Source organism: Gekko japonicus, unplaced genomic scaffold (genome assembly GCF_001447785.1).
Source record: "Gekko japonicus isolate JY-2015 unplaced genomic scaffold, Gekko_japonicus_V1.1 scaffold4595, whole genome shotgun sequence".
Lineage (NCBI taxonomy): Eukaryota > Metazoa > Chordata > Lepidosauria > Squamata > Gekkonidae > Gekko > Gekko japonicus.
The window spans coordinates 19,028-40,517 of record NW_015176114.1 but is presented as its reverse complement, the minus strand read 5'-3'; the positions used below and the strand labels follow the sequence as shown (position 1 = coordinate 40,517).

Genomic DNA, 21,490 nt, shown 5'->3' with positions numbered 1-21,490 from the left:
CGTCTTCTGCCTTGTTGAACGTTGCCAGAGCGTAGAATCTTGCTGCTTTGGGGGCAGTTTTCGTTAAAACGATATAAAATTCATTTGATCTGAAATATAAATATCATTTGATCTGCCTGGATATTTGTACAGAGTTGTGGTAATGCATGTATTCCAAGTATCCTGGTAAAATCAGCAGTGTAAGAGATAAAATCGGCGCTGTAAGAGGTTTTCAAGTAGAGGCTCGATGCTCATTTGACAGCAATGCTGACTCAGTGAACTGAGGCAGATCACGAGAAGGGAGGGCAGGAAGGGTTGCCTCAGGGCCTAGTTCTTGTGACCCTTCCTTACACGAAAATGCTGGTCACGACTTTGGGGGGGGGGTCACAATGTTCCCTCTAATCCGAGTTAGTGTGAGCTAGCTCACAGTTTTTTAGCCTCCGGCTCACACTTTTTTGTCTTAGCTCAGGAAGGATGGCTCCGGAGCAAACTAATTTATACAGTAGCCAGATTGCTCACTCACAACATTAGTGCCAGTAGCTCACAAAGTAGAATTTTTGCTCACAAGACTCCACAGCTTAGAGGGAACATTGGTCAGGCAGCAATTTTTCTCCAGGCCAGTTTGGCTGGAGATCCTGGAGGGTTTTTTTTTTGTCATCTTCTGGGTGTGGAACAAGGGTTGCTGTGTGTGTGTGTGTGTGTGAAGGGGGAGGTATTTGTGAATTCTCTGCATTGTGCAGGGGGTTGGACTAGATGACCCTGGAGGTCCCTTCCCACTCTATGATTCTATGAAGTGTGCATGCACATGGAAGCTTATACCCAGAATTAACCTTTTGTTGGCGTTACAGTTCCACGCCACTGGACTCAAACTTAGTTCTGGATATTAAAAAGTTTACTGATTGCCTTCTGTTGTTCCAGCATGACTCAGGGTGGCCAGCTGAGGGTTGCGAAATACCTGGAGATTTGGGGGGTGGAGCCTGGGGAGGCGCGTGACCTCAGAAGGGTAAAATATAGACTCCACCCTCCAGAGCAGCCATTTTCTCCAGGAGAGCTGATCTCTGTAGTCTGGCAATCCATTGTCACACGTAGAGATCTCCAGGCCCATAAGTGTAGCCCTCTTGCTTCCCGCTCAGGCCTTCAATTGCCGACTTCCGCTAGCTCAGTGCACCGTTCTGTCCTTGGGCACTGTTTCAAACCAACCGTCTCCCCGTCAAACCACCCTACCTCTCATCCTTGGCTGTCAGACTTCTATGACTGACCTTTCTCTTCGCCCCACGGCAGTTAGAATGTTTGTGAATGTTCTCTGGCATCACAGCACCTCAGCGAGTGGGAGAGGCAGGGGTAGCCCAGCTTACAGCGAGTTCTTTTTTTTTTTAGTATTTGAGTGTGTGTGTGTATGTGTGCGCGCGCGCTTGCGTGCCTGGAACTCATGGTGACTTCTGGCGCACCCTCCTGGAGCTGTGCTGGCTCAAGTGGTTAAGACGCTGAACTGCAGGCTGTGGAAGGTCAGTAGTCCAGCAGTTCGAGACCTGAGTGTGCTGCATGACGGAGTGAGCTCCCGTCTCTAGTTCCGGCTCCTGTCAACCTAGCAGTTCGAAAGCAAGAAATTGCAAGGAGATAAATAGGTACCACTTCGGTGGGAAGGGAACAGCGTTCCGTGTGCCTCGGTGTTTAGTCATGCCGGCCACATGACCACGGAAATGTCTTCGGACAGCGCTGGCTCTTCGGCTTGGAAACGGAGATGAGCACCGCAACCCTAGAGTCGGATTCGACTGGCTTTCGAGCAAGGGAGACCGTTACCTTACTGGGGCTTGGACATTTCAGAGAGGTGGCTTGACAATTTGCCTGCCCCTGCGTCCCGCCCCTGGTATTCCTTGGAGGTCACCCTTCCGAGTACTTGCCAGAGTCGGCCCTGCTTAGTTCCTGAGATCTGCTGAGATCGGGCTTGCCTGGGCTATCCAGGTCAGGGCGAACGAGTTCTTAGCTTCTTATATACAATAAGGCTGGTATTCATGGAACGTCAACGTTTTCGCTTTGAGGCGAGGGGGGGCGGGTCTTGGAACAGAGTTCCTGATCGGTGGCGATGTCTCGCTTCCTCTGCAGAGATGCTGTTGAAGAATAAAGAACTGAGGCCCCTGAGAGTGTACGCCGAGAGTGTCGAGACAATGGAGTTTCCCTACCCCGGGAGTAGCTTACACATCTCTCGGAAAGCAATGCGCGACACAAAATCCAAGCCGGAGATCAGGTATGAAGCTAGCCGTTCCCTTGCTCGGTCAGGCTACGGCCAGGGCATCAAGGCGATATGGAAGCCATCTTCAAGTATCTGAGGGGATTTCGTGTAGAGGATGGAGCAGGTTTGTTTTCTGTTGCCCTTGACGGTTCGGCCAGAACCAGCGGGTTGGAATTGCATCAGAAGAGTTTTCGGCTAAGCATTAGGAAGAACTTTCTGACAGTTAGGACGGCTCCAGTGAGCCAGTTTGGTGTAGTGGTTAGGAGTGGCAGACTCTAATCTGGGAGAAGCGGGTTTGATTCCCCACTCCTCCACATGCAGCCGCTGGTGTGACCTTGGGTCAGTCATACGTTCTTTCAGAGCTGTTAACATAAGAACATAAGAGATGCCAATGTTGGCCAGAAGTGGCCAGAAATACCAGTGCCATCAGGAGGTCCACCAGTGGGGCCAGGACATTAGAAGCCCTCCCACTGTTGACCCCCCCCCCCAAGCATCAAGATGACAGAGCATCCCTTGCCCCAGAGACCCTATCTATACCTTGTGGATAATAGCCACTGATGGACCTCTAATTCCCTTTTGACCTTTTCAAGCCCTCCATGCGTGTACCCGCCACCACTTCCTGTGGCAGTGAATTCCAAGTGTTAATCACTCTTTGGGTGAAGAAGTGTTCTCTCAAGGGCAGTTCTCGAGAGAGCTCTCTCAGCCCCACCTGCCTCACAGGGTGTCTGTTGTGGGGAGGGGCAGGGAAAGCAGATGGTAAGCCGCTCTGAGACTCCTTCAGGTAGTGAAGGGCAGGGTATAAATCCAATCTCCTCCTCCTCCTCCTCTGTGGAACGGGCTTCCTTGGGAGGTGATGGGCTCTCCTTCTGTGGCGTCTTTAAACACAGGCTAGATAGCCATTGGACAGCAATGGAGATTCTGTGGATTTAGGCAGATGGTGAGAGGGAGGACGGGAAGGGATGCTCCGCTCTTGTGGCCCTTTCTCATGTGCCCAGGGTGATGTTGATCACCACTTTGGGGTCAGGAAGGAATTTTCCTCCAGGCTCGATCAGCCCAGAGATCCTGGAGGCTTTCCCCCTTCCTCTTGGCATAGAGCAGGGGTCACTGGGGGTGTGGAGGTAGGTAATGATTAATTTCCTGCATTGTGCAAGGGGTTGGACTAGATGACCCCTTGAGATCCCTCAAGCTCTCTGTTTCTACGCCCCCCCCAGACAAACTTTAGAGGAGGAGGAGGAGGAGATTGGATTTATACTCCGCCCTTCACTACCCGAAGGTGTCTCAGAGCGGCTTACAAACTCTTTTCCCTTCCCCTCCCCACAACAGACACCCTGTGAGGTAAAAGAAGAAGGAGAAGAAGAAAGGATTGGATTTATACCCCGCCCTTCACTACCCGAAAGTGTCTCAGAGCGGCTTATAAACTCCTTTCCCTTCCCCTCCCCACAACAGACACCCTGTGAGGTAGGTGGGGCTGAGAGAGCTCTGACAGAAACGGCTCTTTTTCAAGGACAGCTGTGCCAGAACTACGGCTTGCCCAAGGTCATCCACCAGGTGCAAGTGGAGGAGTGGGGAATCAAACCCGGTTCTCCCAGATTAGAGTTTGCGCACTTAACCACGACACCAAACTTTAGAAGGTGGCCTGGTTGCGATCCTAACTATAGCTTCGTAGGAATAAGCTCTACTGCAGAGAGTGAGTAGGTATGCATTTCAACTGCTCTAATAGGGCATCTTGTGATCACAGCGAGCTACCCTGCTGTTCTGCATTTGGAGACACAAGAGATCTTTTCAGGGTTTCTAGTCCTCATGGCTACAGTTATAATCCGGAGAGTTTGTAGGCAGAGCCTTCCAGAATCACAAAAATCAGGAGTATACGTGTGTATGTACGTATAGGTAAATCAGATCTGCTTATATCAGGGGAGGGGATTCAAAGTTCTTCCTTCCCCCCGACGAGCGGAAACAGAACGTGCGTGCACAGCAGTTTAAAGAAATCGCAGAACGAAATTATGCAGATTAAATGAAATTATACAGAACTGATGCAGGATGCTTTGCCTGGTTACTCGTAGAAATAAAAGCAAGGAGGATTTGCGGCCCTACTAATTGGTGCCTGCAGGTGTGACGGACGACAGAACTTGTCAAGCACGTCATGCGCATGTCAGCATTCAGTCTTTTCCTTGAAAAAAAATATTCCTTTTTTGCACAGGGATATCACTCTACACTACCGTATCCGGCGTCCCCCAAATCCTTATGCGGGAGACATCTGTGCGTTTGACGCCCGCGTGAGAAGAGGAGATGTGATCACAGAGGACGAAGTTGAGAGGTGAGTACAGGATGGGCACATGTTGTCTGACATGAAGAGCAGTAATTCTAAGATGCTCAGATAATGGTCTGACTCCTCTTTCCCAGGGAGGGTGGTAAGCAGTGGGGTACGGCAGGGATCAGTACTTGGTCCACTGCTTTTTAACTTGTTCATTAATGATTTGGAGTTGGGAGTAAGCAGTGAAGTGGCTAAATTTGCGGATGATACGAAGTTGTTCAGGGTGGTGAAAACCAGGGAGGATTGTGAGGCACTCCAAAGGGATCTGTCAAAGATGGGCGAGTGGGCGTCAACATGACAAATGGGGTTCAATGTGGCCAAGTGCAAGGTGATGCACATTGGAGCCAAAAATCCTAACTATAAATACACGTTGATGGGGTCTGAACTGGCAGAGACTGATCAAGAGAGAGATCTTGGAGTTGTAGTAGATAACTCACTGAAAATGTCGAGATAGTGTGTGACTGCAATAAAGAAGGTAGTGTGTGACTGCAATAAAGAAGGCCAATGCTATGCTGGGGATTATTAGGAAGGGTATTGAAAACAGATCAGCCAATATCATCATGCCCCTATATAAATCAATGGTGCAACCTCATTTGGAATACTGTGTGTGCAATTCTGGTCACCACACCTTAAAAAGGATACTATAGCTTTGGAAAAAAGTGCAAAAAAGGGCAACTCGAATGATAAAAGGGTTGGAACACTTTCCCTATGAGGAAAGGTTAAATTGCTTAGGGCTCTTTAGCTTGGAGAAACGACGACTGAGGGGTGACATGATTGAGGTTTACAAGATTATGCATGGGAAAGAACAGGTAGAGAAAGAGGTCCTTTTCTCCCTTTCTCACAATACAAGAACTCCTTGTGGGCACTCCATGAAATTGCTGAGCGATCGGGTTAGAACGGATAAAAGGAAGTACTTCTTCACCTAAAGAGTGATTAACACATGGAATTCACTGCCACAGGAAGTGGTGGCGGCTACAAGCATGGACAGCTTCAAAAGGGAATTAGATAAGAATATGGAGCAGAGGTCCATCAGTGGATATTAGCCACAAGGTATAGCTAGGGGCTCTGGGGCAAGTGATGCTCTGTCTTCTTGGCGCTTGGGGGGGGGGTCAACAGTGGGAGGGCTTCTAATGTCCTGGCCCCACTGGTGGACCTCCTGATGGCACCTGGTATTTCTGGCGTCTCTTACATTGGCGTCTCTTATGTTCTTATGGATCAGACCAGTGGTCCATCCACTCCACCGTCCTGTCTCACACAGTGGCCAACCAGTTCTTCTGGAGGGCCAACAACAGGGCACAGAGGCTGAGGCCTGATGTTGCAGTTCATTCATTCCAAAAGGGAAAAATATTTTGTAGGAGGCTTCCCCTCCCCAGTAGTCCACAAATTTTCCAGTTTTTTATGAGAAAAATGAAAAAATAGTCATGGGGGAGGGGGGAAGTGTTTCTTTTAATTTTTTCCAGGCCTTCACATGTCTACACCATGCTCACACTAGTACGTTTCCTGAGAATCACAGTCTCGTTTTTTCCCCAAATTAAAAAAAGCAAGCACTAGGCCTTATGCCTGAAAGTGTCTTTATTTACTTTATTGATATCCGGTCTTTCACCCCAATGCGCGGGGCGTACGTCATTCTCATCTCCTCCATTCTGTCTTCACAACAACCCTGTGAGGTAGATAAGGCAGAGAGGGTGTGACTGGCCCACGATCACCCAGCAAGCTTCCGTGGCACAAGCAGAGATTCATACCTGGATTTACTGTCTACACTACAGAGTTGGCTAAATACACTTCCCGGTGCTGAAGATGAGACTTCAGTGCCCTGTATAACTTCTTGCATTTTCTCATGAGTCAGAGGCAGGAACAGAGATGTGAAGGCCCAGAAAAAAACTGGAAACATTTTTTGGGGGGGAAACAGTTTTCCCCCCATTTTTTTCCTGAAGCCTTTTTTGTTTTTTTTCGAAAAATTGAAAAAAGAAAAGGAAAAAAAATGATTATGGAACATTTTATTTTAACATCATGAATAAAATATTTTAAGACAAGGTGTTACCATATTTTTTAGAAATGATTTGGAAAATATTTTATCAGATTGATCTAATTTCTGTGCACTGAGGACAAGCAAGGTTACAAACTGAACTCTCCATTGTAAGAACAAGATGCATTTCTTCCTTTAGGAGGTGCTATTGTCACAAGAAAATAAAAAGGTTTCAGTTTTGGTTTTGCGTGTGGGTGGGTATTCTGTTTGTAATAATTGTTTGGATACGCTATATTTTTAATATGCTAGTTGTGATCATTTCATGCCAAGTAAAAATGTCCATAGTCATATTTGATGTTCCTAAAGTAACAGAATGACTTTCAATCTGGAAAAGAAAAAAGAAGTGCTAATGTAGCATTTTTTTCAATTTTTCCAAAAATTTTCGTTTCCCCCCGCAAAAGGGTTTTTCCCCGAGCGTTATAATTTCCGGAAATTTTACATCTTTAGTCGCAGAACCTGAATAATGGAATAAACCATACTTAGCAGTGGGGGGGGGGGATTGGGAAAATAGACCCAGTGCTTGTAATTTATATAGCTTGGGAATGGATGTCTTTGAGCTGCAGAATTTTAAAATGCCCGGGCTATAGTTTTCCTGGCTCTGATGTAGAACTTAACGACTCCCATTGTGGCCTTCCAGCTACAAGCGTCTTCTCCAGAAAGCCAGTAAACATGAGCTGCAGGTCCATGATGTTATCCTGTGCACATGCTCGGCCTCCTGCGCCAAAACTTTGACCAACGCCCTGAATGTCAAGCAGGTGCTCGTTGACGAGTGCGCCATGTCCACCGAGCCAGAGACCCTCATCCCGCTGGTGAGCCACGAGAAAGTGGAGAAGGTAAGTGAGCCAACCTAGAATTGCTTTCTGAAACAAGTTCTTGGGACTGCAGCGTAACTTTTTGTGGGCTAGGCCCTGCCTCATCAGACAGTAATTCTCAGATAATAGACATTAAATCATTACTAGCGGAATTGCCTGTCGAATGGTGTGAGTTTTCTGTATGCCTGCATTCCTTCTTGAAGTTCTGTGCCTAGGCCTGGTCAACACGGCCACCGCTGTCCCATTAGTTTGGCGTAGGAGTGGATTGCTAGCCATGCAAATAGGTCTGAGGTGAGAGATGGGATTGGTGTCATGGCTGGTAGCTCCCAAAAGCATGGGAAAAGCAGTGACATTCCTCTATACAGTTGGTGGAGCTGAGTGGAGTGGCTGAGGCTCAGTGGCAGGACACCTGCTTGGCATGCAGAAGGTCCCCGATTCAATCCCCGGCATCTCCAGTTAGAAGGGGCTTGGCAGGAGGTGATGTGAAAAAGTACTGCCTGATTCCCTGGAGGGCAGCCGCCAGTCAGAGAAGACGATACCATTATGGACCAATGGTCGGATGCCACATAAGGCAGCTTCATGTGTCCGTGAGCTCTCCCCCAGTAGACAAGTTGCCTCAGACTTCGGCGACTACCTGCCCTTCCCGCTCAGCTTCCCAGCTGTATTATTCTGGACGAGCCCTGGCAAAATTATTCAGGAGAGGGAGGAGGCCACAGACGAACATACTCACAGAGTCATGAGACCCGACCAACAGAGAAAAGTGGGCTTCTATGACATCATTAGGAGCTGCGGTGGCTCAAGTGGTTAAGACGCTGAACTGCAGGCTGTGGAAGGTCAGTAGTTCAGCAGTTCGAGACCCGGATGCCACATGATGGGGTGAGCTCCCGTCTCTAGTTCCAGCTCCTGCCAACCTAGCAGTTCGAAAGCAAGAAATTGCAAGGAGATAAATAGGTGGCTCAAGTGGTTAAGACGCTGAACTGCAGGCTGTGGAAGGTCAGTAGTTCAGCAGTTCGAGACCCAGGGTGCCGCATGATGGAGTGAGCTCCCGTCTCTAGTTCCAGCTCCTGCCAACCTAGCAGTTCGAAAGGAAGAAATTGCAAGTAGATAAATAGGTACCACTTCGGTGGGAATGTAACAGCGTTCCGTGAGCCTTGGCGTTTAGTCATGCCGGCCACATGACCACGGAAACGTCTTCGGACAGCGCTGGCTCTTCAGCTTGGAAATGGAGATGAGCACCGCAACCCTAGAGTCGGACTCGCCTGGCTTTTGAGCAAGGGGAACCTTTACCTTTACTTTATGACATCATTGGGGATGTGGAATGGTATCGCGTAGCCCGATCTCGTCATATCATGGAAGCTAAGCAGGGCTTCGCTGGACGACCATCTTTCGGATAGGTTGTAGATATGTAGGGCTATCTTTCGGCTTTGCTCCTGCAAGGTCCCTTCCAACTCGTAACATTCTATGACTCTATGATTCAGGGTCGGTGCTTGGATGAGAGACCCACCAAGGAAGACTTTGCAGAGGAAGGTGGTAAAAACCACCTCTTTGCAATCAGTTGCTTTGTAAACCCTTTGGGGGTCACCACAAGTCGGCCACAACCTGACAGCACTTTGTCTCCACCCGTGATGTTTTTGTCCTGACCAGGGGTCGTTTCGTAGAAAAAGAGCTAGGGGAACTCATTAGCATAACTCATTAGCATATGCCACACCCCCTGAATCACCGGAAGTGTGTCATAAGGCCACACACCCCACCCCCAATGGTCCCAGCCGCCACCGCTGGCCTTGCAGCTCCACTGCCGAGCCCCATGAGGGGCCCGACGGTGGACCTGCAAGGCCGGTGGGAGTGCAAGGAAGCCCCGCGAAGGCCCTCCCTGGCCCCAGGCAGGCAGGGGTGGGGAGAGGCAGGGAGGAAGCAACTTACCCTCCCTCTTCTCCTGCCTCCTCCTGGCTGAATGAGGGCCGGAAGCAGGGTGGCCGGAAGCAGGGGGCGGGGCTTCATCATGTGCCCCGCCCCCCGTAGCTCACCCGGGGGAACTGCGATCCCCCGCGATCCCCCCCGAAATGACCTCTGGTCCTGACGGGGATAGCCTAGGGGTTAGTCTGGTCTTGGCAGGTCTCGGAAGCTAAGTAGGGTCAGCCCAGGTTAGTAGTTGGACAGAGTGACAGAGTGTTGGACTAGATGGGCCATTCGCCTGATCCAACATTGGCTTCTCTTACGTTCTTAACCAGTTCCTCTGGAGGGTCAACAACAGGGCATAGAGGCCGAGGACTTCCAATGATGTAACCTCCTGGCACTGAGATTCAGAGGTTCCCTGTAGTCACCATGGCTAGTAGCTATTGCTAGACTTCTCCTCCATGAATCTATCTAATCCTCTTCTAAAGCTGTTTATTCCTGTGGCCATCACGACATCCTCTGGCAGCGAATTCCCCATTTTAATCAGTTGGCATGTAAACAAGTATTTCCTTTTGTCTGTCCTGAACCTACTGACCATTAGCTTCCTTAGATGCCCTCGAATTCTAGTATTTTGGGAGAGGAAGAAAACGTTCTGTTTGTCAACTCTCCATATCGCATGTGTAATTTTATAAACCTCTGTTGTGTGTCCCTCATAGTTGTCTCTTTTGTAAACTGAAAAGTCCCCGATTCCTCATCTTTTCCAGCCAGATCCAAAGGGTGCATGTTAGGGGTGGGCACAAACCAGGAAAACTGAAGTTCGTGGTTCAGGGTTTTCCAACGAACTCCTCCATGGCATGAACCAGAGAGTTCGGCCCACCTGGAAGAAGAAAAAGAAGAAGAGATTGGATTTATACCCCCCCCCTGACTACCCAAAGGTGTCTCAGAGCGTCTTACAAACTCCTTTTCCTCCCCCTCCCCACAACAGACACCCTGTGAGGTAGGTGGGGCTGAGAGAGCTCTTGACCGAAACTGCTCTTTTTCTAGGACAGCTCGTATCAGAACTACGGCTTGCCCAAGGTCATCCAGCCAGGTGCAAGTGGAGGAGTGGGGGAATCAAACCCGGTTCTCCCAGATTAGAGTCCGCACACTTAACCACTACACCAAACTGGAAGTGAGCTCCAAAGGCATTTAAAGGGCTTTGGAGCCCAAAAACGTGTCTCCCACGAACCTCACGAACCTCCATGAAAAACATGGCGGTTCGTGGGCAGATCATGGGAGACACGCTCTCCCGAAACCTGATTCGCAAACCACTAACTGGCCTGGTTCGTGCTCGAACTGGGGTCTGTTTGTGGGTTTGTGCCCATCCCTAGTGCACGCTGAACTCCGGTTAGAGTAAGGTTCTGCTCCCAAAAGTTATGACTATGCATTTTGAGCTCATTTCCATTTTTTTTTAATAGCCTGGGTTTAAATTGTTAGTTGCTCTTTGGAGGGCAGAAAGAAACGGGCTTGCATTAAAAGACCGAATAGAAGAAATGGTCCCGCTGGCTAGGAATCTCTGGAAGCTTGGGTAGGTCTGACGCAGAGACTTCAGTGCGGTGCGTCTTGTCTTGCAGGTGGTCTTGCTGGGGGACCATAAGCAGCTGCGGGCCGTCGTCCACAATGATTTCTGCAGGGCCCTGGGCATGGAGACCTCCCTCTTTGAGCGCTACAAAGACCAGGCCTTGATGTTGGACGTCCAGTATCGCATGGTAAGAGCTGGACTCTCTGCCCGGAAGGGAATTCTGACAACTGTTTGAATAGTCCAGGGGTCTCTGTGCTCTTGACGTGGATGGCCTAGGGTTGGGGTTGCCCAGGGCTTTTTTTTTTGTAGAAAAAGCCCAGCAGGAACTCATTAGCATAATAGGCCACACCCCTGACAGCACCGCTCATTAGCATATTAGGCCGCAGCCCCGTGTTGCCAGAAGTGTGCTCATCCAGCCACACCCACCTTTTGCTTCTGATTCTGTTGACCTTGTTTGTTGTCAAAACCCAGGGCCTTTTTTTGTAGCAGGGACTCCTTTGCATGTTAGGCCACACACCCCTAATGTAGCCAATCCTAATGAGTTCCTGCTGGGTGTGGCCAACTCAGGAGCCAGCCGGAACTCCGTTCCAGTGCGTTCCTGCCCAAAAATAGCCCTGGGGTTGCCAATCTCCAGGTTGTGTCTGGAGATCTCCCACTATTACAATTGCTCTCTAGGCAACAGAGATAATTTCACCTGGAGAAAAAGGGGCTGCTTTGGAAGGTGGACTCTATGGCATTATGCCCCACTTACGTCCCTCCCCCAAACTCCGCCCTTCCCGGACTCCACCCCCAGAATCTCCACTTGTTTCCGAACCCTGACCTGGCAACCCTACCCAGAGTAGCCCGATCTCATCAGATCTTGGAAGCTGAGTGGGGTCGGCCCTGGTTAGTATTTGGGCGGGAGACCACCAAGGAAGTCCCAGGGTTTATTTATTTTATTTATTTATTTGTCAAATGCAGGGGTCGTTTCGTAGAAGAAGAGGTGCAGGAGCTCATTAGCATAACTCGTTAGCATAACTTATTTGCATACGCCACACACCCCTGACATCACCGGAAGTGTGTCAGAAGGCAACACCCACCGCTCAGGCTCCACTGGACTGTTTTGGATTGCTAGCTATTGGGGGTGTGTGAAAGTGCAGATCCGTCCTCGCAGAGAAGGGAGAGCTTGTACCTGAATAAAACTTTGTCTTAAAGGTGCCACTAGACTCTTTTAGTTTGCTAGCTATGGGGGGGAACACTCAGATCTGCCCTCACTGAGGAGGGAGAGCTTGTACCTGAAGGGGGGGGGCTCTGCAACTTACCAGGCTGCTTCTTGCTCCTCGTGGCCCGACTGAGGGCTGCTGGGAGCAGAGGGCGGGGCTTGTTGCATGTGCCCGCCCACTGGGCTCCTTACTGCCGGAGCTCCGCTCCTGTGCGCTCCCGCAGGAAATGGCCCCTGGTCAAATGTATACCCCGCCCTCCCAGCCAGAGAGCAGCTTACAACAAAGTAAAACACATAGATAACAGTTATCAACAATCTTAAAACCTTCTAAAAACAGTCCAATATTATAAAGTGTGAGTAGATATAAAATCTGGTCGTCGGCAGGGTGATGTCTCTACTTTTTATTATGCTGTCCAGGAACAACAACAAAAGTAGTGATGTTGTTTAGTGATGGCGGCAACAATTCAATAATCTATCTTAATAGTCGGCTCATAGAGCGCTTCCTTTATGCAGCTGGCACGGGCTCCTGCTGGTAGCTCCAGGGGACAGGGCTCTCTGCCTTTAAACTGTTGGGGGCGGCTCCTTAGTTGAAGGCCTGGTGGAAGAGTTCTGTCTCACAGGCCCTGCGAAGCGGCATAAGGTTGCTGTGCAGAGGCAGGCAACGGAAAACCACCTCTGAATATCTTTCACCTTGAAAACCCTACAGCGTTGCATAAATTGTCTGCAACTTGACAGCTCACCCCCCCCCCAAAAAAAACCCCCACTGGACTCCTTTTTACGACTGGATAAGAAAGAAATGATAAAGATAACGAACTTTTGGATAATAGAATACGAAGAAGCCTTTATGAGCTTTTAAAACGTCACAGTATATCCTTTTTTTTGAAATTATTTTTTTATTTTAATACACAAACACAATACATAAAACATAGAAGTTTGGGGGTTCCGTTTTACATTTGTGTGATAACTGTTATATAATCACCTACAATATCCTTTCGTAATGTGAAATGATAATTGGAGAAGATTAATATGCAGAAGACTTACTACTTTTGTTTCCCTTTCTTCCCCTACCTCCCTGTATACCCCCAAAATTTAATGAAATGTACTATGAAAAATAAAACACTGGCCCAGGGGTAAGGTCTTTCCTCCTCCAAAGCCTTCTCCCTGGTATGCTAATTTTGTGCTTTAACTTCAGTTGAATCCCCCTCCCCGCCCAGAATTCACGGACCAAAGAAATGAATCACACGTATTCCTAAAAGTGCCCTGACCTGAATAGCCCAGGCAACCCCAGTCTTGTCAGATGTTGGAAGCTAAGCAGGGCTGGCCCTGGCTAGTATTTGGAAGGGTGACCTCCAAGGAATACCAGACTCACGACGCAGAGGCAGGCAATGGCAAGCCATCATAAGAACATAAGAGAAGCCAATGTTGGATCAGGCCAGTGGCCCATCCAGTTCAACACTCTGTGTCACACAGTGGCCAAAAAGACCAGGGGCCATCAGGAGGTCCACCAGTGGGGCCAGGACACTGGAAGCCCTCCCAAGCACCAAGAAGACAGAGCATCCCTTGCCCCAGACTGAGAGTTCCTATCTGTACCTTGTGGCTAATAGCCACTGATGGACCTTGGAGGCCGGGCTGGTTATGAAAGCCAGGGCTTGAAGACTGGAACAGGGAAAGAAATGGCAAAGAAGAGAGAGCCTTTGACCGCGTACAGAGTACATTCTGTGGAATTAGTGTGTAACCCCAAGCAGCTCACACACATCTCAGGCCCAGAGAAAGAATATCTAGGGCATCAGTGCGTGGGGCAGTTTCTTTCTAAATGCAGGGCTCATTTGGACAGATCCTTAAGAACATCAGAGAAGCCAGTGTTGGATCAGGCCAATGGCCCATCCAGTCCAACACTCTGTGTCACACAGTGGCCAAAAATACCAGGGACCATCAGGAGGTCCAGCAGTGGGGCCAGGACACTAGAAGCCCCCCCCACTGTTGCCCCCCCTGCCAAGCACCAAGAAGACAGAGCATCACTTGCCCCAGACAGAGAGTTCCTACCTATACCTTGTGGCTAACAGCCACGGATGGACTTTTGCTACGTATAACAAAAGAGAAGCCAATGTTGGATCAGGCCAATGGCCCATCCAGTCCAACACTCTGTGTCACAGAGTGGCCAAAAAGACCAGGTGCCACCAGGAGGTCCACCAGGGGGCCAGGACATTAGAAGCCCTCCCACTGTCCAGGGTTGCTGTGCAGAGGCAGGCAATGTCAAACTACCTCTGAATATCTCATGCCTTTGAAACCCTAGGGGGTCACTTGTGGAATGCACAAGAGCTGGCCCCGAGACAGGGTTTTGTGGCTTGTGGGGCAGTTTTTTTCCTGGTGGGGCTGAAGTTCTCAGAGCAGAAAGAAAAGCCATTTGGCCGATAGAAAGCTGTTTCCAGGATAGATCTCTAAACTGGAAGCTGTCAGCCACTTTAGATGGCAGTTCTCAGCTGCTGCCAGTTAAATCACATCCACCAGCCTAAGCAACAATTCTGATAACAAGCTGGCAGTTGGGGGTGACGACTTCTATAGTCAAGAAGGCGAACAGGCAGAAAGACTCTCTGAAAGGAGACCAGTTTCTTGACACAGAGTTAGACGGGATCCTAGAGGTCACTTACTCCAACCCCCTTGCTTAGTGCGGGAACTAGTCAACTACAGCACCCCAGTCTGCTTAAAGGAGCAAATGCCTTTAAAATAATGCTTTAAAATGACTGGAAAAGCCATTTACGGGATAAAATTCTTGTGGGGCTGTGCCTTTAAGAAAGGGGGCGGAGCCCCCCAAAGCACCACCATAGCTACAGGCCTGCACATGAAGGCACACTGTGCATCTCTGGTAATTTTCAGACACCTTCCTGGTATGCCCTTCTGCAAAAACGCCTCTCTTTCTGTCACCCCAGCACAAAGACATTTGCCGGTTCCCGTCCATCACCTTTTACGACGGCAGATTGAAGACTGCTGTCACCCGGCAGTCCAGCCTCCTCTTCCACAGCGGCAACAACTGCTGCCCCATCATCTTCGGCCACATCGAAGGCAAAGCGAAGAGCCTTATGGTCTCGACAGAGGAGGGGAACGAGAACTCTTGGTCCAACCCCGAAGAAGCAGAGCAGGTGGTGAGTAAACCGGCCAGCAGCCAAGAGGGGCCTGTGCCTCTTTCCACTGGAAAGGAACCTGGCCTCGAGGCAGGGTTGCCAACCCTGGTTTGGGAAATTCCTGGGGATTTGGGGGTGGAGCCTGGGGAGGGGGGGTTGGTGAGGGGAGGGACCTCACCCGGGTCTGTTGCCATAGAGACCACCCTCCAAAGCAGCCTCAACACTGTATGGCTGCATCCAGTGTTTCATTTTATTCTTTAGGGAGCAGTCAATGTAGGGTTGCCAACTCTGGGCTGGGAAATGCCTGGAGATTTTGGGGATGGTGCCTGGGGAGGGCAGAGGTTGGGGAGGGGAGGGGCCTCGGCAGGGCACAATGCCGTGCAGTCCATCTTCCAAAGCATCATTCCAGCCTTGAGAAAGACAGGAGCGTTCCGTCTATGATTGTCAGCTGCTTAATGGGCCTTTTGTAGGACCAGCAACAAACATCCATTTAAACTTCAATGTAACCACAAAAGGAAACTTCCCCCTTTAGAAGACTTTCGAGCAAGGAGAAGCGGATGTACAATTCTAGATACTCCCCTTGGGGTTGATTGTGTAAAAAGGATGTAAATTGACTGGTAGCTATTAGATTGTACAAACTGATTATTATTGTTGGTATTGCATGTAATGAATTGTTTTAGAATATTATGAATAATACACAATGCACTTTATAAGATGGAACATATAGAACACTTTAACTTATAAATAAGGTTTTTGCAGTGTACATATTTGTTGTTTGCATCTTCCAAAGCAGCCGTTTTTCTCAGATGGAACCAGGCTTGTAGCCAGGGTTTTGTGGCTAGTGGGGCAAACATTTTTCTGTTGGGGCTGCCTTTATTTTATATGTCACAATGATGAAAACAACCATGATGTAGTATTATGAAAATATATTTAGTCTACTGTTTTGCAGTGAGTCGTGTTTCTTTCAACAAGTAAAAAAGGTAACAACAACAACAAGTAACAACGGAATTTGCATATATTCCCGTTTCACACGACTGCTTTTCCTCCGTGTGCTGCGTGAGTAACCATTAATGTACACATCAGCAATTCCAATCTGTGAATTAACACTCAACATTCTTCCCACTCCAATGAAACAAATTCTTTCTGTGAAACAGGAGTATATGCAGATTCTGTTGTGTGTATGCGTAGGTCTTTGTTACTTGTTGAAAGAAACAACACTCACTGCAAAACAGCAGTCTAATTATATTTACATAATACTACATTAAGGTTGTTTTCATCATTGTTTGTGTCCTTCCTGTGATCTCTCTGTTGCTTGTACATTTGTTTTTATGTCAGCTGCAATCCGTCCCCAAGCCTAACCGCCCACCACCCCTCTCCCTCCCCGCCTGCAAGATTTAAAGGGCCCTTCAGCTGATTGGTGGGGAGCAGGTGGCCCGGCCATCTTGCAGGAGGGAGGGAGAGAAGAAGAAGAAGAGATTGGATTTATACCCCGCCCTTAACTACCCAAAGGTGTCTCAGAGCGGTTTACAAACTCCTTTTCCTTCCCCTCCCCACAACAGACACCCTGTGAGGCAGGTGGGGCTGAGAGAGCTCAGACAGAAACTGCTCTTTTTTCAAGAACAGCTGTGCCAGAACTATGGCTTTGCCCAAGGTCATCCAGCAGGTGCAAGTGGAGGAGTGGGGACTCAAACCCGGCTCTCCCAGATTAGAGTCCGCGCACTTAACCACTACACCAAACTGGCATGCATCATCTCCCGCTTCTTCTCAAAAACATTCAAAGGATCCTAACTCTTTTGAGAAGAAGCAGGGGGCCATGCACCCCTGATTCTCAAAAAATCTTCTCCAAAAAATCTTGTGGGGCTGGCCCTTTAAGGAAGGGGACGGAACCCCTAATCGCCCCACTGTAGCTACAGGCCAGGGTGGACCCGATCTCTGTTGTCGGGAGATCAGTTATAATTCTGCGAGGTCTCCGGGCCCCACCCGGAGGTAGGAGGGCCAACTCAACCAGTTTCCTTCTCTGCAACAGCAGCTCACTCTGCAGATATTAGCAGGTTTATAATGTGTGTTTCTGCGCGCTGAAGAGCTTCAGGTGCTGCTCCGTGTTCCACCCATTCAGAATAGCCCTCATAGTGTTCAATGTACACGTTATCCTTAAATCAGCCCTGTAAGGCAGGCCACTGCTATTATCACATAGTGAGACTGAGAGCGTGGCTTGCCTCCAGCCAACTATTAACGTTTGCGAAGATTTGAACTGGCGAACTTGTGGGCTTGCAGCCCTGTGTCTTAGCCACTGTGCAGTACCACCAAGACCGAGCCTGTCTGCATAGCCTCTCCATCTTTATCTGCATAGCCCCACCTTTGGTTTTGTTTCTTGGTCACTCTAGAGCAGGGGCCTAGATGGCGTGGCCCCCATCAGCACCTTTTCTGGCATTCGCACAGAGAGCCAGTTTGGTGTAGTGGTTAGGAGCACGGACTCTAATCTGGGAGAAGTGGGTTTGTTTCCCCACTCCTCCGCATGCAGCTGCTGGTGTGACCTTGGGTCAGTCACAAGTTCTCTCGGAGCTGTTCTCTCAGGAGCAGTCCTCAAAAGAGCTCTCTCAGCCCCACCTACCTCGCAGGGTGTCTGTTGTGGGGAGGGGAAGGGAAAGGAGTTTGTAAGCTGCTCTGAGACTCCTTTGTGTAGTGAAGGGTGGGGTATTAATCCAGTCTCCTCCTCTTCTTCTTCTCATAGAAAGTGGGCAGGGCCAGGTGGGGCTTCTGCCCAGCAAGGCTTCTGTTTGGGCACGGGAGTTTTGATTGGCTGTGCAGTTTTTCAAAAATGTTGCTGCTACCAGAGCACGAGGGTCTTCACTGTGTGACTGAAAATAAGATGTGGCAGCCATTTTGTGGCTGGCTCCACCTCCCATGGCAGCCATTTTATGGCTGGCTCCACCTCCCACGACAGCCATTTTGTGGCTGGCTCCCACCTCCCATGACAGCCATTTTGTGGCTGGCTCCACCTCCCGCGGCAGCCATTTTGTGGCTGGCTCCACCTCCCGCGGCAGCCATTTTGTGGCTGGCTCCATCTCCCGTGGCAGCCATTTTGTGGCTGGCTCCACTTCCCACAGCAGCCATTTTTTGGCTAACTCCACCTCCTGCAGCAGCCATTTTGTGTCTGGCTCCACCTCCCATGGCAGCCATTTTGTGGCAGGCTCCACCTCCCCCGGCAGCCATTTTGGGACTGCGCCCACCACTCTGTGTCAGAATTCCAAAGGTGCCCACAGGCTCAAAACGTTTGGGGCCCCCCGCTCTAGAGCCTGGCAGACTAGTGGGAAATGCTTTCATTCGTAACACGTACAACATAGGTGCCTTTTAAATGCTTTCCTTCAGGTCAGGATCGTGAAGCAGCTGACCCTGGACAGGACCACCAGGCCTGAGCATGTCGCTGTCCTGACTCCTTACAACGCCCAGGTCGTCGAGGTCAAGAGACTGCTCTCCCAGGAAAGGCTGCCGGATGTGACCGTCTGCACCATCATGAAAAGTCAAGGCAAGTTGCTGACGCATGAAGCAGTGTTAAGCATTTCAGAAAACTGTCTCCACAACAAAGGATTTTATGATAAACCTACTGAAATAGATAAAATTTGGATCATGTTGGGAGAACGAATTATTAAAAAGGTGTATAGAAACTTATTGGAGGATAAAACGCAGGAAGAGGTGGTGAGATCGAGTATGGCAGCTTGGAATAAGGATTTAGGTTATAATATAGAGCTTGATAGATGGTTGAAAATATGGGACACTAATATGAGAATTATAAGGGCAACCTCTTAAAGAAAACATCTATAAAGTGGCTCTGAGATGGTACATTTATCCAGCTAGACTAGCAAAGTTTTCCAAAACAACCTCTAATGTATGTTGGAAATGTAGACAGAACGTTGGCACTTACTTCCATATGTGGTGGAATTGTAGCAAAGCAAAGGAGTATTGGAAGATGATAGGTAAAATGTTAAAGGAAATTATGGGAGTTCCAATTTCCCTTAAACCAGAGTTGTGTCTACTCAATATGATTCCAGAGACGTATGGGAGAGTGGAGAAAGCTTTGTTGTTGCATTGTATTATGGCTGCTAGAATTTGGTTTGCCAAGTACTGGGAAAAGGAAAAAATCCCTGAGAGGATAGAGGTCATACAAAAGTTATTTGATGTTGCTGAAATGGATAAAATATCATGCACATTAAAGGGGAAAGATGAATTGTTCTTTGAAGAAAACTGGAAAAAACTGTATAACTGGAAGTTGAATATTGAAGGGTTAGGAATGTTGGTTTGTATATAGAGTTTGGAAGAAAAGGAGGCTGTATGCTCATCTGTTGTGAAGTGAAGGAATAACTGTATGTCGGATTTACTTTTGAAAACGTTAATAAAAATATCTTTAAAAAAAAAAAATACAACAAAGATCCCCCAGCCGGCCAGGGCTAACTCTCAAGTGCCGATTTTCCCGCCTGCAGGAAGCGAATGGAGGTACGTGATCATGTCCACTGTACGGTCCTGCTCCCGGTCGGGCATTGACAAGAAGCCCACCATCGCCTGGCAGAAGAAGCATTTAGGGTTTGTGACGGACCCGAACCAGATCAACGTCTGCATCACCCGGGCGCAGGAAGGACTCTGCATCATTGGTGAGTCGTCGGGGAGGGCGCATTGATTCATTAAATTTCTACCCCACCCTCCCTGCTAGGGACGGCTCAGGGTGGCTTACAACCAGCATAAAATTACAGTACAATTACAATAAAATACAGTAACATCGTATTAATAATAAACAATTCTGACTGTTCATATTAAAACATATTAAAATGCTCATATCAGTATCAAATAGAGAGCCACTTTGGTGTAGTGGTTAAGTGCGTGGACTCTAATCTGGGAGAACCGCCATAGTTCTCTCAGAGCTGTTCTTGAAAAAGAGCAGTTTCTGCCAGAGCTCTCTCAGCCCCGCCTACCTCACAGGTTGTCTGTTGTGGGGAGGAGAAGGGAAAGGAGTTTGTAAGCCGCTCTGAGACTCCTTTGGGTAGTGAAGGGCGGGGTATAAATCCAACCTCCTCTTCTTCTTCTTCTTTTACCTCACAGGGTGTCTGTTGTGGGGAGGGGAAGGGAAAGGAGTTTGTAAGCCGCTCTGAGACTCCTTTGGGTAGTGAAGGGTGGGGTATAAATCCAATCTCCTCCTCCTCCTCCTCTTCTTCTTCTTCTTCTTCTTCTACCTCACAGGGTGTCTGTTGTGGGAAGGGGAAGGGAAAGGAGTTTGTAAGCCGCTCTGAGACTCCTTTGAGTAGTGAAGGGCGGGGTATAAATCCAATCTCCTCCTCTTCTTCTTCTTCTACCTCACAGGGTGTCTGTTGTGGGGAGGGGAAGGGAAAGGAGTTTGTAAGCCGCTCTGAGACTCCTTTGGGTAGTGAAGGGCGGGGTATAAATCCAACCTCCTCTTCTTCTTCTTCTTTTACCTCACAGGGTGTCTGTTGTGGGGAGGGGAAGGGAAAGGAGTTTGTAAGCCGCTCTGAGACTCCTTTGGGTAGTGAAGGGCCATGGGGTATAAATCCAACCTCCTCCTCTTCTTCTAATTCACAGCGGTTGTTATTACGCGGGCTCTTTAATTGCAGCCGGCTCTTGCTCTTTTAGGTCAACTTAGGTGGCCAATTCAGGCTATGGGTTGAATCCCAGGAGAACTGGGCTCTCTCCCACTTTGAACCATCAGTAGTTAAATAGTTCGTGGTTAGTGGTGGTGGCGGCTCCAAAGGCCTGGTGGAAGAGCTCCGTCTTACGGGCCCTGCGGAACTGCAGCACCCCGATGCTAATTTTCGTTTTCCTTTCTCTGTCCCCCCCCCCCTTTTTTTGCTCCTAGGCAACCGCTACCTCCTCGAAAGCAACCCCTTGTGGCGGAGACTTGTGCAACATTACCGGTCTCAGAGATGCCTCACCAGCGCCGCCGCGATCCAGATCAGGAGACAGCCGGCCGGCCACTGAAAGAGAACGCAGCACCGCCTGGAGAAACCCTGGCACAGTTCTGACGCTCCCTCGCCCCCCTCTCTGCCTCTTTAAAGGATACGCAAAATCTGCTGAGGGGCACCGGATCAGTGGCCTGTTATGCCAGCCAGGCTCTTCCAGGAAATTCTCGATGTGCCACGAGCCGCATTCTTCAAATAACCTTGAACCTTCATCTGAGGACCATATTGCGTGGACGGCCTGCCTCCGGTGGCCCAGGTAGCATTATGTAAGGCCATGTCTGGAGGGCCAGGGTGCATCCGTTCAGGCTTTCTCTCCTTCCGGACTAGCAGTACAGTGCTTCCTGGTTGTACTGCGACACTTCCTGTTAGCGTTGACCAATAGCAAAACCACCCCA

General features: G+C 49.1%; 1 protein-coding gene across 1 annotated transcript in view; it reads left to right on the top strand.

Moving 5' to 3' along the window:
• Window positions 1–21,490, top strand: part of HELZ2 (helicase with zinc finger 2, transcriptional coactivator) — a gene marked incomplete at its 5' end in the record, with an annotated part of 58,909 nt that extends 37,419 nt beyond the window's left edge. The window contains 8 exons of the mRNA XM_015426771.1: window positions 2,083–2,224; window positions 4,407–4,523; window positions 7,184–7,379; window positions 10,865–10,999; window positions 14,941–15,153; window positions 18,502–18,662; window positions 19,615–19,778; window positions 20,993–21,490. Coding sequence (XP_015282257.1) covers window positions 2,083–2,224; window positions 4,407–4,523; window positions 7,184–7,379; window positions 10,865–10,999; window positions 14,941–15,153; window positions 18,502–18,662; window positions 19,615–19,778; window positions 20,993–21,114 — 1,250 coding nt within the window. The remainder of the gene's footprint in view (window positions 1–2,082; window positions 2,225–4,406; window positions 4,524–7,183; window positions 7,380–10,864; window positions 11,000–14,940; window positions 15,154–18,501; window positions 18,663–19,614; window positions 19,779–20,992) is intronic.